The sequence below is a fragment of the Filicampus tigris genome, chromosome 8 (genome assembly GCF_054856515.1).
Source record: "Filicampus tigris isolate MCC_2025a chromosome 8, RoL_Ftig_1.0, whole genome shotgun sequence".
In the NCBI taxonomy this organism is placed as follows: domain Eukaryota; kingdom Metazoa; phylum Chordata; class Actinopteri; order Syngnathiformes; family Syngnathidae; genus Filicampus; species Filicampus tigris.
The window spans coordinates 27,894,869-27,912,068 of NC_141224.1; the positions used below are offsets into that span (position 1 = coordinate 27,894,869).

At 42.9% G+C, this 17,200-nt stretch overlaps 1 protein-coding gene across 17 annotated transcripts in view; it reads right to left on the minus strand.

Annotated features, from left to right (window-relative positions):
- ano10a (anoctamin 10a) overlaps positions 1-17,200 on the minus strand; it is a 97,430-nt gene that overhangs the window by 13,883 nt on the left and 66,347 nt on the right. For 8 of the 17 annotated variants that reach the window (XM_086038611.1, XM_086038612.1, XM_086038609.1 and 5 more), the window contains one exon: positions 5,975-6,091. In XM_086038611.1, coding sequence (XP_085894737.1) covers positions 5,975-6,091 — 117 coding nt within the window. Of the gene's footprint in view, positions 1-691; positions 729-1,479; positions 1,790-1,825; positions 5,901-5,974; positions 6,092-17,200 lie in introns of those variants that run through there. The other 9 variants (XR_015087902.1, XR_015087901.1, XR_015087899.1 and 6 more) reach the window with 4 other exon arrangements.

A 17,200-nucleotide genomic window follows, 5' to 3' on the forward strand; every position in this document is an offset into this window, starting at 1 on the left:
GTTAATAAAGATAGAGGTTCATCAAGTAAATGTTAATGATAAAGTTTTTAAATGTTGAGACTGACTCATTTGAAAAAACGTGATTAAATATGAGTCTACACAACACCTGCATTGTTAATAAAGAAAAGCTCAACATTAGTAAATGTTAAAGTTTTTAAAGGTTGAGACTGCCCAATCTGGAAAAAAACGTATGTAGGTAATTAAATATGAGTATACACATTAATTGCATTTATAAGAATGATAGGGATTCATCAGGTAAATGTTAATGATAAAGACCTGATTTTAAACGTTGAGGCTGACCTTTTGTAAAAAAACTTATGTAGGTGTTTAAATATGAGTCTACACAATAATTGTGTTAGTAATAAAGGTCAACTTTAGTCAATGTTAAAGTTTTTAAACGTTGAAGCTGACCAACTTGTAAAAAACCTTATGTAGGTGTTTAAATAAATGAATGAATTTTTAAATGAAATATTTTTCCACAATAATGGTATAAACTCTCCCTGACACGTCTGCATTTATGGCTACTGACGGCTGGAGGTTCATAAGCAGACCATTTGGGTACGTTCTTCTTAGGCGCGCAACAGAGCAGGGGGACTTTTTTAAAGTTACAAAAAAAAACAAAAAAACACCAAGTTACATTCTACGCTCTCTTTACTGACAAGCTAGTGATTAGAGTCCCTTTGTCACTTACCTAATATGTAGGGAACTTATTACAGCTCAGTACTGTTCTGAAAAGAAAAAGAATACATATTAATCTTTCAGAATTTTTAAAAAGTGAGTTTATTATTATTCTGGACTAGTTGCGCCTCACCCATCCTAAATGGGCACGCATTTTGATACACAAAGCTTCTCAAGAAATCGCCGATTATCTACATTCCTTTGGTTGACTCCCCCGACTGTAATGCTCACAAGTGCACACACACACACAATCGCACGCTCACATCTACACACGCATACACACGCCCACACACACACGCACGCACACACCCCCACACAAGCACACACCCCCACACACGCACACACATCACTCCCATTGAAGAACACAGGTCAAACATTTACACGTCATCTAGTTACAATACGTGCTATGTGCATATGATCTAACTTGGATGTTTACAAATACATCATACCAAAGTATTGTATATAAAAAATATAGAGAGATATAGATGGCATAACATAATGTTCTATTGGGCATTTTCATGAATATGCACGAAGACAAAGTTACATCTGAAACAGGTATAATGATTTCACAGATTGTTATTCAGGAATGCATGGACGGCTAAAATCCTAAAACAAATAGATAACATAAACTAGTGTTATTCATGAATGCATGGGTAGCTAAAATCCTAAAACAATAGCTAATGACAACATGTATAAGTGTTATTCATGCTCGTTCAGTTAAATGTAAAAAGATCACATTTAGATGACATAAATATGTGTTAGTCATGAAACTAGGAGAACTATTTTAAAGTATGTACTTACTGTCCATTTTTTATGGTCTGTTTGTCTCTGAGTTTCTTTGAGATGGTGCTCCACTGAGATTCTTCTTCTTCTTGTGCCACTCCGTTCATATCGTTCATACCTCTGTACATTTGACTCTTAATTTACGATTTGAAAGGTCATGGGTTATTTGGAATATTGGGTTTTCTCACGGCGGCACGGTGGTCGACTGGTTAGCACGTCCGCCTCACAGTTCAGAGGTCGTGGGTTCGATCCCGGCTCCGGCCTCCCTGTGTGGAGTTTGCATGTTCTCCCCGTGCCTGCGTGGGTTTTCTCCGGGCACTCCGGTTTCCTCCCACATTCCAAAAACATGCATGGTAAGTTGATTGGATACTCTAAATTGCCCCTAGGTGTGATTGTGAGTGCGGATGTTTGTCTCTGTGTGCCCTGCGATTGGCTGGCAACCAGTTCAGGGTGTCCCCCGCCTACTGCCCAAAGACAGCTGGGATAGGCTCCAGCACGCCCTGCGACCCTTGTGAGGAGAAGCGGTACAGATAATGGATGGATGGATGGGTTTTCTCACCCATTCCGACGAGATCAAATCTGTATAGGCCTACACCCCCACATTTTTTCAAGGCTAACTTCCTAATTAACAACGTGAAAGCAAAAAGTATAACCACTGATGAACAAAGCACCTCATTGTAAGACTTATCATACACACACACATTTCTGGGGAGCCCATAGACACCTGAGTGAGGCCTATCCGTCTGTATTTTAGGGAGTCTTTCTTACATGCAGAAAAGGAGGGGTGGAGTGGGGGGAGAGCCGTTTGTGTCGTGGCATGTGAAGAGGCCTGCGCTTAGACTTTTCATATGTTGCCTTAATTGTAAACTAACCTGATAATTGTATCAAATATGCTCTAACAAGCTGTATTAGAACAATAGGGGTTGCTATTCTCAATCATTAAAAAAACATAACCAAGCATGCACAATGGTGTACAAGTGTAGTTCAGGTGTTTCATAGGTACATTTGCAGATGGCGTGGTATTTTGCACTCAGACTTTACACAATTATGTTGTTTTAATTGTATGGAAGATGCCCTAACAAGCTGTATTAGAACAATAAGGTTTGCTATTCTCATTAAAAAAACAAAGAATCATTCACAATGTTGTACAGGTGTAGTTCAGGTGTTTCATAGTCACATGTGAAGATGACGATTACGCTAAGATGAATTCAATCAAGTGGGCACTTCATAATTGTCTGGGAAACGTCCTAACAAAGTGTAGTAGAACAATAAGGGTTGCGATTCTCATTAAAGAAACATAACCAAGCATGCTAAATGGTGTACAGGTGTAGTTCAGGTGTTTCATAGGCAAATGTGTAACCCCACATTCCAGTGGCAGGGGCGGACAAAGACCAGGTTTGAGTCAATGATCCAGTGGGCGGGTGTTGTCTTCTTTCCAAATAAATCCTTGATTTTTGATTAGCGTTTGATCCACAGCCTTTATGAATAGAAATACATGGTCCCTCAATCATGATGCCTTCATGAAGATCTTTTTTACTTTCTGTTTTATTATGTGGTAGTGCACTGCATATGAGGGGAAGGTCAAAAAAACATGTCTGAACAAGCCTGGACATCTACCCCAGGCTATACAATGTTTCATGTTACAGGCGGAAGCGTGTATATCATCCATACCCATATTTGGGCATGCCGGAAAAGATGGCGGCAGCCTAAAAACATGTCTGTACATGCCTTGAACGAGGCGGAAGCATAATGCCCATATTTGGGCATACTGGAACGGGGCGTTAATCATAAATGACGTGTTAAAGGGGCGGGGACTAGGAAGTGAGGTCACACCTGTCAAAAGTTTGACGAAAGCGGAATTATATACTTTTTCAGGGATATGTCCAGAAATTGTGCATTTATTGAATGGTATAGATCAAGGGTTTCAAAGTCAAATGGATGGAGGGCCAAATAAAAAAATTTGCGACAAGCCGAGGGCTGGACTGATAGATTGTTCATTGAAATTTAAAAAAATGTCCAGATTGGATTGGGTCCTACGCGCCTGCTGATGATGTCACGCTTCATATTTCTGCAATGTATTTCTTTGCCTCTATGTTTGTCACCCCCCTGGCTGTTGTGTTTTTATCTTCGGAGTTACTAAATAAAAAAATTAAATAAAGTACATTACTGCTACTTTTGCGAGGCAGCTCGTACGTCACTTCCGTTTGTGTTTCTCCTGCTAAACTGGAAACAATTTTCTGGTTGACTCGGGCTGCAAAATTGTGTGTACTGTACATAATGTGAAGTAAAACGGAGCGGATCATATGATTGGAATGATGTCTCCAGCTGACTCTATTTTAGAGTGGCAAGGTATGAATGTGTGTGCCCCTGTCAGAAATCACAGGCCCGTATTCCACTTGACACGTCTATTTATTGTGGTCTGCAACAAAACAGACAAATAATAACCTAGCAAAATCATCCAATGCATATCCATTTGTTAACAATATGCCTAAACATTACAATTCACGGTATTAAGCAATTAAACAGCCAAACAATACATACAATACACACCCACACGTTTCATCACTAGAATAGTTAGCATACTAGCCGAAATAACTAACTAGTGTTCATCAACGAGACATCACTCACGAGAACATATTTAAGCTATTATGTACAGGCAGTTACCTGACACAAACCTGACTTATTAAACTCACCTTTTAACATTTACACGCAACAACAAACATGATGAAACATGGGCAATCTGCAACTACTGAGTTTGCTGGCACGAACAAACTACTAGGTAGCTTTGTCGAAGGAGGAAAAAAGAAAAGGAACTACGTCTCTCGTTATCAACACTTAGCGCTCGAGGAGCGTTCAATGCTTGCTCACAGTGTGGGGCATTTCAGCACTGCATCGAAACTCAATGAATTTATCAAATGCCAACAATTACTAATAATAAAACAATGTGAGATTTCTAACATGAAGTATTTCTTCAAGTGTGTTTTACTCCAAATAAGTTTTCACCACAATCCGATTCTGCAATGAAATATATGACAGAAAAAGTGTAACGAATTGGGTTGTCTGTGTTGTAGTCAAATTTGTGACTTGCCAAGTTATGTTGTTTCCAAGGTTAATAAATGCATCGTGCGGGTCGCTGGATGGGAGGGCATGCGAGCGAGAGTAGCGGAGGACGAACAGGAGAGCGGTTGCTCTTTTTTGACTGAACGGGTGTCGTACTGTATTGGCGTCGGCTGCGGCCCACAGTAGACGGTTAGACTAATAAAAACGTGATAATTAAACTACGTCTGTGTTCTTGGAAGACACTACACTATATTTTAAAGCGTGACGAAGGACCCGATCACATCTGTTACCCGCACCGGCTTACTGCGGGCTGCCGGCGGGATCTAATAATAAAGCAATATCATCCCAGGGGCCGCAGAAAACCTGGATGGATGGATGGATGGATGGATGGATGGATGGATGGATGGATGGATAGATAGAAATGAACACACCTTCATTTTACATGTCAAAAAGTGTTTGCGGCTCTCAGTGTTTACTTTTCCGTGGAAACCGGGTCGAAATGGTTCTATGAGAGCATTTCAGTTGTGTGTATGAAAGCAGTTCACTAGTGTGTGTGAGAGTTTTTCAGCTGTGTGTATGAAAAAAGTGTCTCACTAGCATGTCTAAGCATATTTCAGTTTTGTTTATGAGCAACAACAATTTCATTAGTGTGTATGAGTGTTTCAGTTGTGTGTGAAAGCATTCAGTTGTGTGTATGAGCGCATTTCAGTTATGTTTATGAGCAACAAAAATTTCACTAGTGTGTATGAGAGCATTTCAGTAGTAAGTGAGAGCCATATCTGAATTATGTCCCTAACGGCCCCTATAAATATTATTTTAAGTTCCAGCTCCCTGCGACCCTGTGTGTATGTGTGCCCAAAACAACCGTTATTTGGACTTTCTCTTGAAAGTGATGCTGCCGCAGGTTTATCCTTCACCTCTCCCATTCTCCTTTGCTGTATGTTTCTGTTTACGCAGTCAAGGCTGTCTATTTTTGGCGTGCTGGCGAGGACGTCGATACAGACTTTACGCTTAAGACAATTTAACCACTCCGTACAATGTATACACATCCTTGACACTTCACTGCCTTTGTTGTCTTTCCCAAACCCCCTCCCTTTGATGGCCCAGGTGTGCTGCGGGTGCTCTAGCCTGAAGTGGCTTGGCTGTGAGACATTGTGCATGGTGGGGTCACGCTTCTTCACTCCCCGACTTCCACATGTGCATGTCTTAGAGTTCTGTTGTAACGTCTTAGTAAACATTGAATGTGCTGAAGTTTTTTCCAGACTAAAATATGATCCCCCCCAAGGCGAATAGCTTGAGCGTTGTATTTTTCCCTCCCTCGTGTCTTCACAACTAAGACTTCTGGGCATTGTTTTTCATGATTCTTGGAGGAATCGTACCTATCAAGGCAATTTCGTTGCTCGGTCATGTGCATTGACAATAAAAGCAATTCCAATTCCATGAGTAGTTTTACCTTTTTTTTGAGGGCCTCCATTGATTCAAATTCCAGACGAGCCAGTTTGATCCGAATGTGTTTGGGAACATCTGGAACCAGGAAGGCCAGGATAAACTTGAAGGCCAACAGTCCATGCTGAAATTACAATTCAATATAGGAAACATTTTACATGGCGTTTTCATTTTATATGCACATCTTTTTACGTTAAAAACATCTTTTACCCAAGATGCACCACATATTGAAACTACAGTCATTTATGAAAATGATCGTAACTTTAAAAATGATTTATACTAGGAACTTGCCCATGAGTTGTGTAATGTTCTAAATACTGGTAAAATGAAATTGACACTTCTAATAACTTTACACACAATATGCTCAAGGTCCGCTGATAGTGTAGTGGTACACACGCCTGAGTTGTGTGCGGGCAGCGTGGGATCGATTCCCGCTCAGTGACAGTGTCTATGTGTGCCCTGCGACTGGCTGGCGACCAGTTCGGGGTGTAGTCTGCCTTCGCCCATTGACGGCTGGGATAGGCTCCAGCAACTCCCCGCGACCCTGTATAGGATAAGCGCTTTGGAAGATGACATGACAATATGCTCAAGTGCTGTGTCTGCTTATAGAAAGTGCAGGCTTGCAACATGCTGAATGTGTAGGCTATGTGTATTTCTGCCGCTGCTACCCAACCAACACGTTACGCGAGTATGCTTGTAGCAAACCTGTTTTTACACTTTACCTTACTCCATCATCAATATTATTTCCATGACCATGAATGAAAAAAAAGATGTTGCAATCTGTTTTTCAATTGTATTTTGTCATATCATTAATAACTATACGACCTGTTTTTGCAGTTGGCTTCTGTTTCAACATTAATTAATAAATTGTATTATTTTTTGTATTATTATTGTAAACCATTGTTGGTATATGCAACACAGCATTGTCTTTTATTTGGTGAATGAGGGGTAGGATATTTATAAGTTCTTTGAACTTCAACCTACACCTTTTGAGTTTCACTTGTAAAATTTATTTTGAAACTTTTACATTTTGTTGATGCTCAAGTAAAAAAAATAAAAAATTGGCACTTATTTTGTTGTTCTAATCTTAAAAAAACACACCACCAAAAGAATTACTTCTAGGCTTGTTTTTTGATGGTTTTTAGCAGATTTTGGAACACACACATTTAAGTCGAAAGCTGCAACGTCAAATTGATGTCAGAGGTGGAAGACGAACGCTATACTACACAAAACTATACTGCTGGTCTGTCCTCACTTTATTTTTACACAATAACCAATTTAAAGTGGTGAAAATACTTTGAGAACAAATCTATAAATGCTCTAACTGGCTCCAAATGTCAGCAAAGTGAGAATTTTTACCTATTCTACGTAAGCAAGCCATACAGAGCAATCTGGATGTTTTTTTTTTTTTTTTATACAATACAGTAAGTGAAAACTAGTGAGGTTGGATACATTTCAGTAGATTTTTTTCAACTCATTTGGTGTAATGATTCAATACAGACGGAAGGAAGCAGCTGAAACCATTAGCCAGGTGAGAGGGTGCAGATTAATTTCCGCTTGCAAAAAGAGGTTTAGCTGACACAACCAAATGTTATTCTGTTAATTTATCTAACATGATAGTGATTCAGTGTGAGCGACAGCCTGTTCCCGGAGAGATTGCAGACAAAATCCCAACAAAGCTAAAGATGACCTTATTAACCCATAAAGGACTAAAGCACCTGTCTCAACAGCTCCCCAAAAGCTAAGGTCGCCTTTGGAATTACCCTTGAAAACCGGACGTTTTCCCAGAAATTAAAAACTTTCAAAATGATTACCGTAATATCTCAGCCCCTGAGACAGAAACATAACTCCAAAGGAATTAAAGACGTTAGACATGTGGCTTTCACACAGACAGAATTTATTATTATTTACTGTTTCAATCGATGTAAAAATAATGTGTCAGTGCAAGAGAAGCACTATTTTAATTAAAAAAAAAAAAAATCGAGTGGTAATTACCATCCTCTATTTTGGTACAAAGACATCTATATCGTCATTGTCTACAAACCATATATCATGTTTGACTGGTTCCACTGGTCGTGCACGTCGTCTATATATCACAGCCGTTACTTATCAGAGTTCCCGGTGATCGATATGTGTATATTCTGATGCATTAAATTGGCTAAAGAGACGGAGAAATGGATTAAAAAAAGACACGGACGTATCCGCTCTCCCGGCTTTAAAGGTAGAAAGACGCAACAGCGCTCCCGGCTCTAGTGGTAGAAACGCGGTTATGCGCTCCCTTCCTTAATGGGTTAAACAGAGCTGGGCATACCGCCTATATGACTGACCGGTACGCCTATGATGGACGTGCATTTTGAAGGCGATGAATGGGAAATTAAAAAAAAAAACAGATTAAGCATAAATGGAAGTGGACTTTTACCCGTCTACGTAATCGTCTAGCTTATCGTGTCGTTTGTGGAGACGTCCTTGGTTTACCAGTCTCGGACCCGGGAAGGAGGGTTGAGGGGCTGATATGGATGCTAGCATCCAAGCGTATTTTTCTTCTCGGGGAAAAGTTCAGATAAATGTCCAACAACAATTTCAGCCAGCCTTGAAAGTCTTTTAGCTTGTGACTCTCAGTGGTGTCAATTAGCTGAATCATCGATCAATTTTTCAAGGCCAAACGCCAGCTTCTCCTCATTCTTTTCCATTTCGCAAAACCGCATGCACTTTGCGACTGAGTTCGGTCATCGCATGAGTCTGAGTATTGATCACATGCCCCACAACATTCAGAAAGACCAGCACAACATTCTCCACTTCTACCAAGGGTCTATGGTGTACCCAGCAGCAAGAAGGCTCCCCTCTGCCTGCTCTTCTTGTCGAAAAAAGTTGTCAATGGCGTCGAGAGTCCAGCTGACTCATTCCATGGTTTGTTTTGTTGGTTGAAGCATACAGCAGGAGGTTAGAATAAGTTGAGACAAAGGACAGCACATACACCAAATCAGCAAGCAGGGAGAGGTGGGGGGGAGCAGGACCATAGCAAAAAGCATCCAGTTTCGTCGAGAGCCAAGCTATAAAACTGGTCGTGAAGCATCCCAGACACCTGACAGCCAATCGTTGAGTTTGTCATACTACGCGGGTTATGATGTGTCAAGACCACACAAATTCAGCTATGGCACACTACGTTTGTCTGTGACACATCTGTCGGCTTAAAATCGGGCTACATTCATGTAGTCTGCATAATGGAGCCCCCGACTTACAGGCTTGTTGGAAATGCATTTACAGCACAGCTAAATGAAGCAAATTTTTGGATTAGAGCCCACATAAAGAAGGGAAAAATAAGAGGATGAATAAAAGAACAAATGAGTAAGTAGTGCTGCTAGTTTGTCCCAGTTCCATCAACCGTCACAAAGACACCAGACCTGCTAACAAGAGACAAAACAATATACTGTATATCTGTTTGAATTTGCTTACACCTAACAGTTACAGTATATGTCATTATTAGCCTTGTTTCAAGAAGTTTTAAATATCTTTAAGAGTGAGTTACATTAAATATTTGTCTCTGTTTGCAAATGTGCTTTGACTACATTTTGAGGTAGCCTGAAAGGCTAAGGAGCAGCAGACACAACTTGAGATCATGGTAACCATCAAGGTATCTAGACAAATAAAGAGAGGGAAACTGAGAGGGACAGGCCAATGCAGAGAGAATGCATTTTCACAGTTACAGTATATCCAAAGATAGAAAGTCAAATAAAGTGATAGTTCTATATTATTAATTTAAGGGCTCCATCCATCCATCGTCTACAGCTTATCCGGGTTGGGTCGCGGGGGCAGCAGCTGACTTCCCTCTCCCCAGCCACTTGTTCCAGCTCTTCCCAGGGGATCCCAAGGCGTTCCCAGGCCAGCCGGGAGACATAGTCTCTCCAGCATGTCCTGGGTCATCCACGGGGCCTCCTGCCGGTGGGACATGCCCGGAACACCCCACCAGGGAGTTACCCAGCAGGCATTCTAACCAGATGCCTGAGCCACCTCATGTGGCTCCTCTCAACATGGAGGAGCAGTGGCTCGACTCTGAGTCCCTCCCGGATGACTGAGCTTCTCACTCTATCGCTAAGGGAGAGCCCGCACACCTTGCGGAGGAAACTAATTTCGGCCGCTCGTATCCGGGATCTCGCATGACCATAGATAAGAGTAGAAACGTAGATCGACCGCTAATTCAAGAGCGTCACCTTTCGGCTCAGCTCCTTCTTCATCACGACGAACCAATACAGAGTCCGCATCTCAGCAGACACTGCACCGATCCGCCTGTCGATCTCCAGGTCCATCCTGCCCTTACTCTTGAACAAGACCCCACTATACTAAAACTCCTCCACTCAGGACAGGATCTCATCCCCGATACGGAGAGGGCACTCCACCTTTTTCGGAATGAGGACCATGGTCTCCGATTTGGTGGTGCTGATTCTAATCTCAACCACTTGACACTCAGCTGTGAACCACTTCTGTGAGAGTTGCATATTGCGTCTTGAAGAAGCCAGCAGTCCCACATTATTCTGCCCTTCTAAAGTCCACTGAACCCGAGGCAGGAAGCTCAACACCTTCCGTTCATCAAGACTCTGAACACCATCTTGACCAGTTGACTATAGGATTATTGACAATTGAAAGGGTGAAACTGACAAGTACAAAAACACATTCAGCAAAATCAGTAATATGAAATAAATGATCTGATAATTAAATTACCAGCTAATTCACAATGAAATATGAAAATAATGATTCCAACAATCTAATTCACTGTGTTCCAAATTATTGGACAATTGGACCTTGACACACCATTATATCTTACATAGCTAAAATAGTAACACAAAATGGCCACTAGGGGACAGTGTAATACAACAAATGAACAACAAGCCATCAGCCAAACTGCTAGATCAGGGGTGCCAAAATCATTTCACATTGTGGGCCACATAGCCCACGGTAGATGTCAAGTGGGCCGGACCTAAGCTTGTCACGATACTAGAATTTCAACTTCGATACCGATACCCAGTTCAGTATCGATACTCGATACCATTTTGATACCACAATGAACAAATTAAAACACAGGCTTTTTTTTTTTTTTTTTTTTTTTTTTACTTTAAAACTTTTTTTAATCGCCAAAAACTTAAAATTATCATTAATACAATAGTTTTTTTAAGAGGTAGTGCAAAAAAATAGTACAACTTCAGTATTTAACGACAATCCTCTGTACAGTCAATGCCTGGAACCAGTGACACATTTTAAGTTATCTGAGCCTCGGGTAGTGCAAAACAAAGGAAGAAATAGTGCAAAGAACAAAACACACACAAAAAAACAATTATTAATCTGTAAATTGTCTGAACTAGACCAAAGAAATAACCATACTGTGCAACACCAATGGCACATCATTTTCAAGTTGTTTGAGGTCGTGAAAAAGAATAACAACCACCACTAACAGTAACATAAATTGACAACAAAATCTGCAAGTTGTCTGAGTATCTAGACCACATGTTTATCTATTAAGGCAAACCAACAAGTCACAGATAATAATAACAATAATAGTAATAATAAAAAAATAAAATAAAATAAATTAAAATACTTTCAGTTATCGGCTATCCAGAACAGTAGCGGCGGCACGGTGGTCGACTGATTAGCACGTCCGCCTCACAGTTCAGAGGTCGTGGGTTCGATCCCGGCTCCGGCCTCCCTGTGTGGAGTTTGCATGTTCTCCCCGTGCCTACGTGGGTTTTCTCTGGGTACTCCGGTTTCCTCCCACATTCCAAAAACATGCATGGTAAGTTGATTGGACTCTCTAAATTGCCCCTAGGTGTAATTGTGAGTGCGGATGTTTGTCTCTGTGTGCCCTGCAATTGGCTGGCAACCAATTCAGGGTGTCCCCCGCCTACTGCCCGAAGACAGCTGGGATAGGCTCCAGCACGCTCCGCGGCCCTTGTGAGGATAAGCGGTATCGATAATGGATGGATGGACAGAACAGTAGCAGGTAGGGTTCGGCGTCGTTTGAATTTGGACGATTTCGGTTCCGATGTTTTGATTCGATTCTGGTTCCTAACAATTCACAATTCCGATTCTTAAAAAAAAAATAGAAGGATTTATTTTTGGACAAATCACATGAACTTCTCTGTTCAATTTCATGAACTTTTTACTTTTTGTGAACTTTACCATGGATTACTCAAAGCTCTGTTTTTAACCAGTATTTATTTTAATATCTTTTTTGCATTATTATCTAGTATTATTATTCACAACAGCTTTATTTTTGAGAAGTTCAAGACAATACAATAATGCAGCTGCTACTGAAAACATGCTACTGAACACTTGGCTAACCTTGTCTTGCTTTAGAAAGAAAATATATGACAAACACAAGGCTGCATTTTATGGGCAAGCAAGGAAGTCTATCTAATCCAAGCAGTCTATGTAAACATATGATGCATATGTATGTACAGTGTTTCTGTATATGCTGCAGCTGCGTATGCTATAAAGTAAATATTAGCTGGATATGTGCATTTGAGTTTGAACTTGTTGGTTCAATGTTGCCATTAGACATACTTAGCCGATTCTGACTTTGGGTCATGAGCCGCAACGCGTCATTCTATGGCATTCTATCATGCATTTCATCTGATTTGGTGTAAAGAAGCACAAGAACATTAGGAAAATGTTGCAATTTAATAAACATTACTTTTACAAAACCTTTCATGAAACACCTTAGATTTCCTTTGTGCAATTTACTTTTATCATTCACACATATGCATTGCAACTGATCCCACTGATTGTACAAAGGCACAAAACCTTAACAAGTAATTAGTATTGAAAAATATAGTAATGCACTTTAAGATTAAACAAGATTTGTAAAGAAAGGAATTTTTAAACAATGTTGCCTTCTACTCTGATCAAAACAATGTGCCCCCTAGCGGATGATTAGTGAAGTGAATCGTATTAAAAATATTAATTCCGTGTCTTTTATGCATTTTTTCACATTTAAATAATCCTGCGGGCCTGACTGAACCTCTTTCGGGGCCGGTTCCGGCCTGTGGGCCGTATGTTTGACACCGCTGTGCTAGACGGAATGACGCCAACCACATACATAGATCGTCTCCTGCATTGTAGCGCAAACATTTGACGACTAAAATAATATATCATGAGACTCCTAAACTTAAAAGAAGCCCAGAGTGCATACCGACGATGCCACAGCTGCACAAGATGTAGCTAGTTGTTTCTTAAGATCACAGAACTGGCAGAAAGAAACAAGGCAACGTTCTCAGGATGCCATTAATACCAGGATCTAATCATGAGAAAAACTCAGCATCGCTCTTAAAGGAACAGCGCACTTTTACAGAACCAAATGAGTAAAGTTAGAAATAATCACAGACTATAACCGGGAAGTCTGAATACCAGTAAATTATCTGCCTACCGGAAGCAGGACACACATAATCTGCAAAAAGCACAAGATGTAATACTGAAGACACCAAACCCGACCTCCTCAATGCCTTGGCTGCACTTGGAAATTCTGTGCATAATGTTATGAACAGAATCAGTGACAAAGGGCAGCCTTGGCGGAGTCCAACCCTCACGGAAACGAATCCGACTTACTGCGAACCAAACTCTGACTTTGGCGGTATAGGGACCAAGCAACGCATATCAGGGGGCTCAGTACCCCATACCGAAACACCTCTCATAGTCCTCGCTGAGGGACACGGTCGAATGGCTTTTCCAAGTCCACAAAACACAAGTAGACTGGTTGAGCGAATGCCCATGCAGTCTTAAATACCCTGCCGAGCGTGTACAGCTGGTCCGCTGTTCCGTGGCCAGGATGAAAACCACATTGCTTCTCCTGAATCTGAGATATGACCTCCCGAAAGAGCCTCCTCTTCAGTATCCATGAATGGACCTCACCAGGCAGGCTGAGGAGTGTGATTCCTCTAATTGGAACACACCCTCCGGTCTTCCTCCTTAAAAAGGGAGACCACCACCCAATCTCCCAATCCAGAGGCACTGTCCCCGATTTTACCATACTCCAGTTAGAACAAGATTTTACCATACTCCAGTTAGAACAAGATAATTTGAACATTTTCTTTGAGATATAGGCTACATACCATGTCTCAAGATATTCAATGTATTCAAGACACAAAAATCTGTTTGCGGGCATCCCATGTGCTGCTCTATCATGTCTTAAGGAAGGGATGGCGTCTTCAAATGTACATATCATGTCTCAAGACATCTTAAGCCTCTCACAGAGGGGTGAACATTTCTGACTGTTGGCGAACGTAGAAAAATGAATGTTCACTTTAGGGTTTGTTCAAGGTCGAAAATGTTTGCCAAATGGACTTGCAACCAACCCAACACGGAAGAGGATCCAAGCTTCAAAACACTGTTTGTAGAGAACCTCCAGCCAGATCTCAGCCATTACCTGGGGTTGGCGTTGTGTCCCCAGACACTAACCAGTTATCCGCTGCGCGATCTAGCCGCAAGAGGCTTCGCAAAGCTCAGGACCAGAACCCCCAAAACATACACTGTTGTTTACAATGTAGACCGGGACCCTCCGATAGAACTCGAGGGCACCCGCCCCGATACTTCTGATGAGTCCCACTCAAAACCAAGGAAGCCATTCCCTCGCAACCACCGGAATGATTCCACACAATCCAGACAACCTCAAAACTGTAAGGCGCGTCCAAAACATCACGACGACTATGAAGCGTCACGCTCGGATGACGAGCGGCATCCTAAACCGCGCTGCGACTCCAAAAACTTTAGAGGTAAACCTAACTCGCGGTCATATTCGAAATGTGACAAAACCGAACGCGAACCTCCGTCAGGTGATTCTCGAGAGTCCCGGGCATCACCGGATGACTCAGCAAAAGATCACAGCGCCGTAGCCGGAGAACTACTTAAGGCACTCCTAAAGCGGTCTAAAGACCAATCAAAGGACCCGCCTTTTTGCCTAACCGACGGCCGGCCACCCACTGAGAACACCCTCTGCAAGGAACCTGTGCGAACCCCGGACCGCCGTCCAAGGGACCCACCTGTTCCCCTGATCAGTGGACCAGCCAATAGCCAAAAACTCTGATTCTGACGAGCCTCATTCGGACAAAACTGTCCTGGTACTTCGGGTCGATCCCGACTCCTCACCCTAACTCGCGTGAACTTGTGCAGACAAACGATGTCCAGCCACTCCAACAGCTTCTAGGCTAACTCACCACCAGGGCAACAGCTCGTAAATTTTGTTTGACTGTCACCCTGGAGCGAGTTCTGTCCTATGACGCCCTCGTAGACACGACTGCGGATATCACGGTAATGTCCAACACATTGTTCGAACAACTCTGCGCCGCATCGCGAGCCAATGACTGAATCCTTTGTCTGAGACGCTTTTCACTCAATGTCGGTGGTTTCTCCTCGACAAACACCCAATTAAATTCTGTGGCTATGCTCCACTGGTCCACCCAGTTTACGTGTCACCTCCACTGCTCATTGGTCAGGACTTGCTCATCCGCTTTAAACCCCTCATTGACTACAAGAATCTTCAAAAAGTACAGCAGGCTCTGCAGACGCGGCCGCCTGATCTCAGCCAAGCCCAGTGTTGCGCTGTCAGCCAGGTATAGCCACCTAACACCGACACGGGTAACTTTGATGTATTGCCGGGGCCAGCGAACCCTAAGCTGAAAGACCCCGAACCACCTCGCAAAAGTCACCTGCAAAATTACGACACATTTCTGTGCCATCTTGACCCACCACGACATGACGAAAGGTACGTCCGCTATGTTTGCAGAGGTGTCAGACTGCAAGGTACCCTTGCCTTGTGGGCCGACAAATCGGCCATCACTTCAGCTTTTGCAGAGGACTTGTGCGCTAACAATTCTGCTTTCCCATTTGCTCCCAAGTCGCGCCGTTTTCCACTGGACACGGAGCCCCCATCTGCAGTCACTGCAAAGGGCATGTGCGCCTTGGACCTCCAGTGGGGTCAGCGCTTGCTGACCCACTATTTCTTGGTAGTGCCTGTGCTCCCCATACCATCTTCATTGGTGCGGACTTGCTCGTCCGTCTCACGGTCCAGGTAGACACCATTAATAATGTCTTGTGGTCCCTCACCACGTCTGAACCTTGGGCTTGTGTACCCAGTCTCTCGATCATGAAGTCCGGGCAGACCATCCCGGACGCTTGTGAAGTTCTCAATGAGGATGAAGTAGTTGCCCCAGCTGCAACCATCAGCATTCCCATCCATTTGGCTGCGCGAGCAAACCAGTCTTTGGCTAGTTGTTCCGCCTTCTTTCAGCCCTCACCTGAATTTGCTGACCTGATGCTGTCTTTGGAAGCCACCCCCATCGTGGATACATCACTATGCTCATCTTGGTCCACAATCTCAGGCCACACAACATTCATATACCAAAAGCAACCAGGCTGGGCCTGCTCATCCGCTCTGACTTTCACGATTTCACCCTCACAGTTCCTGTGGTGGGCCACATTCCGCCCAACTCATTTCCAACTGTATGAGTGACAACTCACTTGGCCGTCTCGAATCATTACTGCCAGCCTACGAGCGATGAAGATATCGTCAGAGTAGACCTGGCGGCAGACCAACAGCTAGTGGTCCACACGCTCAGCGCACTGCCACTGCCTCCATCCAGCTCACTGCCCGCGGAGCCCGAGCCACTTCTGCCGGCGACTCCCTCAGATGAGTGCCCCCAACCATATCCGGAATTTGAGGCACACATCCAAGAGATCTTAGCGCTGATGAGCTACAATCCGATCTGGATCGCCAACGCTTGCGTGCGGTCCTCAATTTACTTCCTCATTTGCTAAGGACTCCCTGGACTGTGGTCTGACAGACCTGCATGTAGTCTGCATTCCTACACAGTCCGAAACTCGGCCGACAGTACAAAATCCCCATAGCCTCCTACGAACCGGTGCAGGAGACTATCGATGCCGTGCTGGAGAAGGGCATAATCCGCCCATGCAACAGCACATACTCGGCTCCACTATGGCCGGTCTTTAAACCAAGCGGCAAGTGGAGACCAACAAACGACTACCGCAAGTTGAACCAACAGGTTCCTCTTTCGTGATGGCCCCACGCAACTTGAACACGAACTTCTGAAACGCAAAATTTTTCACCACCATTGACGTGACTTCGGATTTCTGGACGATTTTAGTTAACCCCAAAGATCAACATAAATTAGCGTTCACAAACGCGAACAAACAATACACTTTCACTAGATGCCCATTCGGCTACGCCAACTCA